This window comes from Mauremys reevesii, linkage group 9 (genome assembly GCF_016161935.1).
Source record: "Mauremys reevesii isolate NIE-2019 linkage group 9, ASM1616193v1, whole genome shotgun sequence".
In the NCBI taxonomy this organism is placed as follows: domain Eukaryota; kingdom Metazoa; phylum Chordata; order Testudines; family Geoemydidae; genus Mauremys; species Mauremys reevesii.
Genome location: NC_052631.1, coordinates 1,968,924 through 1,979,099, shown reverse-complemented (window position 1 = coordinate 1,979,099; position 10,176 = coordinate 1,968,924). Strand labels below are relative to the sequence as shown.

The 10,176-nt window shown below is 53.2% G+C and overlaps 1 protein-coding gene across 2 annotated transcripts in view; it reads right to left on the bottom strand.

The window, feature by feature from the left end:
• Positions 1 to 1,056: 1,056 nt before the first annotated feature.
• The window catches only part of ATP13A4 (ATPase 13A4), a 65,225-nt gene continuing 56,105 nt past the window's right edge, over positions 1,057 to 10,176 (bottom strand). For both annotated transcript variants that reach the window (XM_039489152.1, XM_039489153.1), the window contains 5 exons: positions 9,984 to 10,158; positions 8,827 to 9,047; positions 6,956 to 7,044; positions 5,266 to 5,346; positions 1,057 to 2,505 (listed from right to left, as the gene is read on the bottom strand). In XM_039489152.1, the coding sequence (XP_039345086.1) occupies positions 2,284 to 2,505; positions 5,266 to 5,346; positions 6,956 to 7,044; positions 8,827 to 9,047; positions 9,984 to 10,158 (788 nt within the window). In that variant the 3' untranslated portion in view covers positions 1,057 to 2,283. The remainder of the gene's footprint in view (positions 2,506 to 5,265; positions 5,347 to 6,955; positions 7,045 to 8,826; positions 9,048 to 9,983; positions 10,159 to 10,176) is intronic.

Below are 10,176 nucleotides of genomic sequence, written 5' to 3'. Positions count from 1 at the left end.
TAGACAGAGGCTGGATATGAGGGCCCAGCAAGATGTCCGAATCAAAGATGACACCCAGGTTCTGGGCCTGAGTGATGGGCCAGATGGTGGTGGTGTCCACAGTGGGCAAGAAAGGAGGTATCAGGGAGGGCTTGGGGTGTGTGGGAAGATCTAGGGCTCTGGTTTAGCTATGCTGAGCTTGTGCTCAGATATACGTGAGGGGTGTCAGAGTGACAGGCCGAGATTTTAGTTTGGACAGAAGGAGACAGGTGTGGAGTAAAGAGAGAGATCTGGGCACTGTCAGTGTAGAGATGGTAGTTACATTTCTGTTTGCAGATATGATTACACAGAGATAAGGGGACCAGGCAGAGCCCTAAGGGGTCCAGCTTGAGTAGACATACCTGTAGTAGCTGTGATAACAGGCGGAAGGAGCAGTAGGAGAACCACCAAGATGGGTCAGAATCCTGGAACTCAAGGGAGGACAAAATTTTGAGAGGAGCATCAGCAGCGGTGTCCAAGTCAGCTGACCCATGTAGGAGGGTGAGGATCGAGTACTGGTTCTGAGGTTGGGCTAGGAAGAATTCTCATTACCGACTTTGGTGAGAGTGGTTTCAGGACGTGCCAGGGGAAAAGCCAAACTGGAGAGGGCTACGATGGAGCATACACGCACACCTGTGCTCAAGTGTTCCTTTTAGAGTGAAAGTGGCTTTTCGGTGTTTCACATAGATCAGTGTGAAAAATTCGCAGTCTCCTGAAGAGTCGCAGAAAATGACAATATGCAGGGTGTGAAACCACCTAAATCAGCCAAACAAAATCATTCTGATGTTGACTATTTTAGCAGCTTTGTTGCCCAGTCCAAGAGAGCTGGAGGAGAGGAGTAAGGCTGGGTGGGAACACTTGGGAGCAGGGGAAACCAGCATCTGGTCATTGGAAGCCTGCTCTAGCCCATAGAGTGGGATGCTTCATTTGTAAATCTCAGCAATTTTATTGGATGTGGGGTTTTTTGAAAATGGAAATCCCAGAAACACGCACTAATCGAGGAGAGACTATCTGGAGTCAATGCATTTATATCCGGAAAATAGATTTTAATTTGAAAATAAAGTGCAGTCTCATATTACAGCTACATCATTTAAAATAACAGCAGGAGTAAGAATACCGTTGTGAGCATTATTAGGGATGGGCCTGACGTAACCATAGACGTCAAGGCCAGAAGGAAATGTCAGAATCATCTAGGCTGCCCTCCTGCATGTTGCAGGCCACAAAACCACCCCCCCACCCCCACTCCTGTAATAGGCCCATGACCCCTGGCTGAGCTGCCGAAGTCCTCAAAGCTGTTAAAGATTCTCCGTGTAAGCAGGCTCCCTGGCAGCAAAAAGCTGGTAGAGCGGCTCTGCACTGTCCCTGTTGCAGCCCTGGCTGGGTGGTTCTCGGTGGGGGTTCAGGCTCTGTTGGCTGTCTAAGCCCCCTAGTGGGCCATGTGCAGCTCAAGCAAAAACCAGAGCAGCTGTGAGGCTGCTCTAACGTACTGTAGGGGTGAGCCAAGGCCAGAAAAGCTTCCTTGGCCTCTCCAACTCTGTTCCTGCCCTGAGTGCATCTCAGCCAGGGTGGGTCATTGGGGTCCTGGTTTGGGATCTGAGCTTACCGCTCCAGTCTATCACTGTGATGGGCTGAATCAAACACTCAGAACTGTTGGGGTCCAGATTTCCAACCCCCAGGCTTCCAGGAGAGCTCAGAACAGGCAGGACTTAGGGAGACCTTGTGTGGCAACACGAGGCAGCAGAGGCTGGGAGCTAGGCAACCAGCGGGTCCGTCTGTGTCCAGCCTCAACAGAGAGCCGAGTTCTGTACACGCTCTGTCCGAGGGGCACTGCAGGCAGGAGCGTTGGCTCTGCTCATTACCAAGGTGAGGCCCTGGCCTGAGCTGTGGCTGAGGATCACGCGGTGCAGCTCAGCAGGGGGCTGCAAAGGTGATGTCCTTCAGCTACTGATGCGCTATCCCAAGCTAGACCAGACTCCTCCGACTTACCCCAGTGCCAGCGGCCACGGGTCGCTGGGGCAGAGCCACACAACCTGGGCTGCCTGCGGGGGAAACCGTTGTACTGGCTCTGTGCCACCAGAGCTGGATTTACGGCCACGTTATGCTTCTGGTGTGTCACGAAGTGACCCTGGCATGGGGAATGTGGGCCCGGAGGTTCAACCAGGTGTGGGGATTCGGCCAGTCCCAGCTCTAGCCATACATCTTTACAGCCTACTCCTTTCATGGCCAGCTGCAGCCTTGCCCTGCACGTCTGCCCTGCCACTTCCTTCAGAGCATATCCTCATTGCTTTCAAACACTGGATTCCTGTAAGCTACCCTGGTGTCCTCCACTGGTATCCCCCTGGACTCTGAGAAGACGGTTTCGTTCAGAGGAGGCCAGGCTGAGTCCTGCTCCAGCATCCTTTGCAGCCTCTTGTAATGGCTCTTGGACTGGTACCGGAAGCACTTTTTGAGCAGCATCCAGAGGGCTCTGTTTTCAATGACTGCCTCCTGTGAAAGTAAGGGCCAAGAGTCAACTACTGACAAGCCTAGAGCACGGCTGTCCCCCTTCAAGCACAGGACAGGCTCGGCACAAGGAGTGGGAATGCAACTCTCCCACCCTGTCCTGCTGATATACCTCACCGCACAACCCCTGGGCTGCCTGCTTCAAACGCTCCTGCTGCTAGTTACACCCTAGCAACCCCACTCAGCCCAATGGGACTTCACAGCTCTGAAAATCAGCCCAAGGTACTGAGGGCTTCTGGCAATGGGGTGGATGGTGCTTCACTCCACACTGCCTAATGACTGGAGGGTAAGAGAGGAGTTCATCTCTCGATGTTCATTCACTCCTGGGTCCCGTGGGGTAGCTGCCAGCAGTGGGTGCCAAGCACGGCCATTGATCCACTAGGATCTGGAGGGGGATCACCAGTGCTGCTCACATGGGCTTCCCAGCAGCCACTGCTGGTACAACATTGGGCTACTGTTGACTTGGGATGGAACTGGAGCAGTGACCTAAAGAGTAAAAGTTCCCGTGATCAAGACCCTGAACCATCCTCTCTGCCCACAGGCAGGTGCATTTCCTTTAACAAACTCTGTATGGCTCCAAGGTGTTGGGAACTCTTCAGTACCAAGTCGGTCTAAATTCAAGCTGCAACTCGCCTCCCTTCCCCACCAGCTTCACTGACCTGCTTCATTGCCGTGTGGCCAGTATGTGGGGGTAAAGGAAAGCGGGTCCAGCATGGAAATAAGCTAGAGCCGTATTGTCTCTGCAGAGAAGGAATCTCATGCTTTCTGCATGCACACAATTAATTTCTGCTGCTATAAACCAGAAGGGATCGCCAGCCTATGAATCATTCACACGAAAAGCTGCCCTGGTAGCTGAGTTGGGAGGTTGCTGGCAGGGCCGGTGCAAGGATGTTTCGCGCCCTAAGCGAAACTTCCAGCTTGCGCCTTCCCCCCCCCGCACCCCTGCCCTGAGGCACCCCCCGCTTGTGGCAGCTCCCCCACTCTGCCCGGAGGCGCTCCCCTTGCGGCAGCTCCCCACCCTCCACTCTGAGGCACCCCCCCCGCCCCAGCTCACCCCTGCTCCGCGCACGAACACGAGCACACCGTCGCTGCTTCACTTCTCCTGCCTCCCAGGCTTATGGCGCCTAAGCTGATTGGCGCCGCAAGCCTGGGAGGCGGGAGAAGTGAAGCAGCCACGGCGTGCTCAGGGAGGAGGTGGGGCAGGGGTGAGCTGCTTCACTTCTCCCGCCTCCCAGGCTTGCAGTGCCAATCAGCTTAGGCGCCACAAGCCTGGGAGGCGGGAGAAGTGAAGCAGCCACAGCGTGCTCGAGGAGGAGGCAGAGCAGGGGTGAGCTGGGGCGAGGAGTTCCCCTGCATGCCGCCCCCTCCCCCTTACTTGCTGCAGACGGCCCTCCCCGTGCTCCCCTGCCCAGCTCCCTCCGCCTAAATGCAGGCAGTGACTGGGGTGGCTGAAGATCCGGCCGCTGCAGTCGCTGCCAAAGAAAATGGCGCCCCCCAAATGCCAGCACCCTAGGTGACCGCCTAGGTGACCTAAATGGTTGCACCAGCCCTGGTTGCTGGTCAAAGCCCACTCTGGATGATTCAAACCTATCTAGGTGGCCTCTGCAGTTTCAGCAGGATATAGTGTTCTTCACCGCCTGCCCTATGCTGTTGTGCAATGTCTCTGCAGCTCATGAAGCTGTTGCTGGACGTGTCCACTGTGGACGAATGAAAAGTTACTCATCAGTAACCACTAGTTGCTTAAGGACTTTGCCCCATGCCTACCTCTGGGCACAAGCCACTTTCTGGAGGAACTAGCCCTCTGCGGCTGAGGCCCTTCATGTGGATACGACCATTCAGGTCCGACCTCTCAATGAGAAGTGGGGCCACAGCTGCCTGCCTTCTGCTAATCTGCAGCATTTGAGTGGAAAACTCTGAAGATGAGGAAGAAGATCCAAACCCTTCTCTGGCCCCGAGAGATGGGCCATCACCCAGCGGGAGCAGTGGTCCCAGTGCTGGCAGCTCATCTCAGGAGGAAAGACGCCGAGGCTGGGATGCAGCAGCCCGCTGCCAGGTTTGTACATATGGATCCCAGTGTGCGCTGCTTTTCTAGATGTTCCCACGCTTGGTCAAGCTGGGGCAGAGACCTATGCCATATGGGAGTAATATACAGAGCCAACACCCTGGGGAAAGCATCCTTCCCCCCAGTACACACTGTGGAGTTTTGGGAGCCGGTTGGGCTCCCTCTGCAGAAAGAGCCCTGCAGATAAGCTGCTGCAAGGAGGGAAGAATGAAATTCTTAGCAGCACAGGAGTCCCCCTATCAGCTCAGACCTTAGTCCCCACATCTGCTGCCTGACGTGCCCAGTGCCGGATGCCAGGGATATAGTCCATAATTAGCCAATTGGGCACTGTGGTGCATAGGCCAGGATAGCGGAGGAGCTGGAGGGTGTACACAGTCCCTCTTGACCCCTGTAGCGGTAAATGTACCCCTGAAGCACAAGGATGCTGTAGGCTTCTCCTAGCAGCCCTACCCGAGTGAGACTGTTGGTTATGAACGAGCCCATCTGCAGACACAGCGTTTGGCACTATGAGCCTGTATAGCAGCGAATGCCACCTCCAGTTCCACCATGCAACTGAGTCCTTTTTTTCACCCATTGTCAAAGCGTTCACCATTAATTCTGCAAGTGACCAGGGAGTGGGGAGCGTCCAGACCCATTTTGCTATTTGGACAATCTTAAAGGTGAGATTAAACACAGGCTCTCACCTCTACAACGAAGGACACAGCGAATGTGATCAGCAGCATTATCACCATGGAGATTCTCCAGAAGGTGGGGGTGCACACGAGCTGGGAGAAAGGGAGATGGAAGCCAGTCAGCAATGTGTGTGCACCTACGAGCATTTGTATGAGCTGACAACGGGCTCCTCATTTGGCTGGACGTATCAGCCACTACCTGCTGAGCTGAGGGGGGTGAGCTTGGTCTCTAGCATGATGAAATCCTGATAAAGAAGAACTGAAATAGCCTTTAATCTCATGACTCAGCAGAGAAAATAGAGCTGCAGCTTTGGAACTGGAAATCTAATTTCTCTCCTTCTTTTTTAAAGAGCAAGAGTGAGAGAAAGGTCATTCCATCTCCGAATCCAGATCCAAACTTCCCAAAGGTTGGGTGTCTTGGAATCTCTGGTTTTGCTTCAACTCATTTGAGGGCTGGAGCCCAGATCCCCAGTAGGGATTGGTGCTTTCACCCACACTTTGGGTTCCCACGTGTTTCTATTTTTCCTCACCAAAGATTGAGGCTTGATCTATGATGTAAACTAAATCCCTCTCTTCCAAGCAGATTCAAATGACATTGCTGTCATGACCTTTCTTCCCAGAGCCAGTTTTAGTCCATTATAACAGCGATGGTGAGAATGTATTACTGTGGGTATGGAGCTACCTGGGATAATGCTGCCTTTCAAGTGCCAGCTAGTGGCTGATTGTGTCCAGTCACAACATGCTCTGCTTGCTGGGAGTTGCTGTGGAGGGAGAGGCATTTGCAGCATGGGCGGTTGGCAAGGAGCAGTGAAATCTCAGGTCTGTTTCCTGCATGTGCCTATTTCCTGATCCAGTTACTGTAGCCCTTACGTTGCTGTCTGAACACAAATGCTACTTCAGCGCACTGTGGGGCTAGGCCATGGTAGACTCTGGACTGCCCATTAGACTACGACTTTGGTGCTGGTGCAAGGTGCTTGCTGGCAGCCCCAGGGAATGCAGTCCTCTCTCTGCTTGCAGAGCAGGGCCAGCATGGGCGACAGCTCTGCAAGGTTCCACACACCGCCCCCCGCCCCGGGCTCTAACAGCCGCCTCCAGGTGTATCCAGTCCATTCTTGGCCTCTTCCCTGAGACGACCAGCAAGGGCACCGAGTGAGGTGGGTTTGGTGATGCAGACACCTCTCCAGTAGGGCCTGGACCGAACAATACACATAGGTCTCTATCCAGCTATCAGGTGGCAAGAGTGCCCAGATCCAAGCTGGTTTCAGTCTGGCAATGTAGAGGTGACCGAATGCATATCCCCAGAGTCCCAGGAATGTTCAGTCCTTCTCATCTGACTCAAACCTACTTTAAACTTAACTTGGCTTCCGACTTACTGGAACACCCAGTGAGACTCTGTGCAGGTTGTCAGATGTGATCCTACTGCCGACTGTTAATGAAATACAGTATGGAGTGGTGTAACCGTGTCAGTCCCAGGATTTTAGAGGGACAAGGTGGGGGCTGTAATATCTGTTACTGGACCAACTTCTGTTGGTGAGAGGGACAAGCTTTCGACCTTACCTCACCCGACCCGAGGAAGCTCAAAAGCCTGTCTCCCTCTCCCCAACAGAAGCTGGTCCAATATAAGATATTCCCTCCCCCACCTGGACTCTCTAATGAAATACAGAGTTAGAGCACAGAGAACACATCCCGACGTGATACTTACATCCAGCCGTGAATAGAGACCGTCAATGTCGGCAAACACAAAGAAGACACAGATGCCCAGCTGTACCGCTAGCACCAGTACAAATATATCTAAGGGACAAGAGCAGGCAGGTGAAACAATGTGGTTCTGAGCATCCGCAGCTGCTCACATGTACTCCTGAGCACCTTCCCCCACCATTTACCAGACCATGCAGCACAAAACTTCCATGACATTGTGAAGAGTTTGGAGCAAAAGGAAAATAAAGCGAGTAAAAAAACCCCAGCATGGGTCAGTCAAGGACACACGTGCGAGGCTGAGACAAGCCTTGTATGTATAGATTTTAAGGCCAGAAGGGACCATTGTGATCTAATCTGACCTCCTGCATCACAGAGTCCAAAGAAGCTCACCAGTGATTCCTGGATCGAGCCTGGTAACTTGTGCTTCCATCTCTTAGAAAGAAATCTGGGGTGAAATCCTGCCCCTGTTGAAGTCAATGGAAGTTTTGCTATTGACTTTCATGGAACTCAGGATATCACTTCTGATCTTGATTAAAGACTGCAAGTGACAGAGAATCTATCATATCCCTAGGTAAGGTATTCTAGGGGGGAATTACTCGCCCTGTTATAGTGTGCCCCTTATTTCTAGTCTGAATGGCTCTATCGTCAGCTTCCAGCCACTGGATCTTGCTTTGCTTTTGTGTGCTGGACTGAGAAGCCCTCTGCTGTCAGAAATCTCTCCATGCAGGTACTTGCAGTCACGATCAAGTCACCTCTTAACCATCTCAAAGAAATGTGATGCTCATGCCCATCCCTGCCAGTGCCCCTAACAAAGAGCCAGACACGCAGTCCTCACTCTGGGCTAATTCAACCCTAAACCAAGGAAAATTCCAAGAGAGTTTTGCGTGATTGGGAATGTTAGGACTGGTCCCTCAGAAAGGGTTAACAGCTCAATGAACACCTCCCATTGCAGCTTTGGGGCTGGGCCCGCTGAGCATTTCCTGGTGGAATCTCACAGGCGTGAGGAAGGGAGAGCTGTGCTGCAAGGCGAAGGTCTAGACAGCTTCCTAGGTTCTCTTCATTTCTGACTTCTGGTCGGGCCTTGTGAGCGGCCGGCTGGGGGCTCGGGAGTGATTTCCCCTGGGTGGGCACCAGAGCCCATCAGAGCGCAATCCCAGACAGAGCCAGGGACTTCTTCCTTTTCAGTTTGTCTTTGTGGGGTGTATTTTGGGGCCAGGCAGTGAGTTAACAGGCAGTCAGCTCTGGAGTCTCATTGCTACTCTGGCCCTTGACTGGGTGATGGGGCCATTGAAAATGTTCTGGTTTTGGTTTAGTTTTCCTTTGGGATGGGCTCAGACTAAAACCCTGACTCCTAACCCTCTCAGACATTGGTCAATGCTGCAGGGGGCACAGACCTGCTTAGTGATACCCAAAGCAAAGGCTGGTGGGTAGCCGGCATTTTAATTCTGGTTCTTCTCTTCTTGACGTGTGTCTGATCCACATTAGCCGTGGAAAGGCCGCCCACCCCTCCAGGCAACCAGACTCCAAATACCATTTGTTTGTCGTTTGTTTCATACCAGTTCAGGGGAGCTGCTAAGCAGGCTGCCCTTTTCTAGATTCCCCTCTTACTGAAATGCGCCCCAGTCACCAGCTCAGACCCTGAGCATCACAGATCTACAAAGTTCGGGGCAAATTCTGAGAGGTGCTGAGCTCCAGGAACCATTGGAGCCGTGCGTCTCAGTCAGTTAGATGCTTTTGAAAAATTGTTGGGCCCCTATTTTTGAAAACGTTGGCCAACAAAGCTTTTGCCAAGGTGTTTCCTAGTGAGCTGGCTTTCTCGGGCTCTGAGCCAGGCCGTGCTCTGCCTGTCACACGGAATCAGTGCACTGTACTCACAGTTCGTGTACACGGGCTGCCGGAAAGGCTTTCCCTTGGAGAACACCAGTGCTACCAGGAGGCAGTTGATGGTGCTGAGGAGCCACACTGTGGTGTTTTCATAGCTCTTGTAGCCATTGTCCACCCCCTCTCTGGCACCTGCATTCTCCATCCCGGGGAAGCCGATGGTGGCAGCGGAGGAAGAATTCTCCACATGGCTTTTATTCTCGCTGAGGCAGGCACTGTCAAAGAGGAGGCCCTGTGGTCAGTAATGACAGCCAGCATGGCTGTGGCAGCCTCCAGCTGGGACTCCCAGAGCCTTGTCAGTCACCGCTGAATGGGACTCTGGCAGCTCTGAGAGGGAGGTACATTTTGTTATCCCTGCTTTACAGATGAGGAAACTGAGGCAGGGAGAGGGGAATTGAGCTGCCCAACAGTGAGGCAGTGGCAGAGGTGACACTAGATTCCCCAGTCTCCTGGTGTCCCTAGCCTCTGTTTGTCAGAGGGTGGAGATGGATGGCAGGAGAGAGATCACTTGATCATTGCTTGTTAGGTTCACTCCCTCTGGGGCACCTGGCATTGGCCACTGTCAGTAGACAGATACTGGGCTAGATGGACCCTTGGTCTGACCCGGTATGGCCGTGCTTATGTGCTTATGATACTCAGAGCCTGTGCGCAAACCACTCGACCATACCTCCCCTTCCCAGATCTTTGCTATCAGTTGTAATGGTGCCCCAGTGGCATATTGACATATACATGGAACCAAACAGGAACCTGCACAGCAGTAACTGTTGCCCCAGATACTCTCCTTTTGCTATCAGAAATCGCACCCAAGTGATCTGGAGTTCCTGGATGATGCGTAACACTAGGGCCAATGACTCGCTCAAGGAAAACCCCGGCCTGTCTACACCAGTCCCCTCAATGTGTCTGCCAAAGCAGAGCCACGCAGAGTGAGTCTGAGCACTGGGTGAACACCTGAGGATGTGCATCACTCCCCTGGCCCCACCTGGCCTAGCAGTCCCTGGGCTCTGGGAGCTCACGCTCTGCTCTCTCCTGCTCGACCATTCTGCTGGGAGTTCGGCAGAAGCTGTATTACACGTAATCACTCCTCTGGGGCCTGTCAGTAGCTACATGCATGCCAGCCCCACTGTGCCTGGAGTCTCGAGCACGGGGCTTACCTGTAGATGTTGTGCTGAGCGTACCAGGGCTGCTTCTGGACCGTCACAAAGCCAAAAACCTGCATGCACAGGCTGAACAGGATGTTCAGGACCACGGACAGCAGCAAGGGGGGTGAGATCAGCTGGCTCGGAGGCCTGTATGGGACCAGCTTTGGGTAGGCACCGTTCAAACTCACTGGTAAAAGAAGAATGA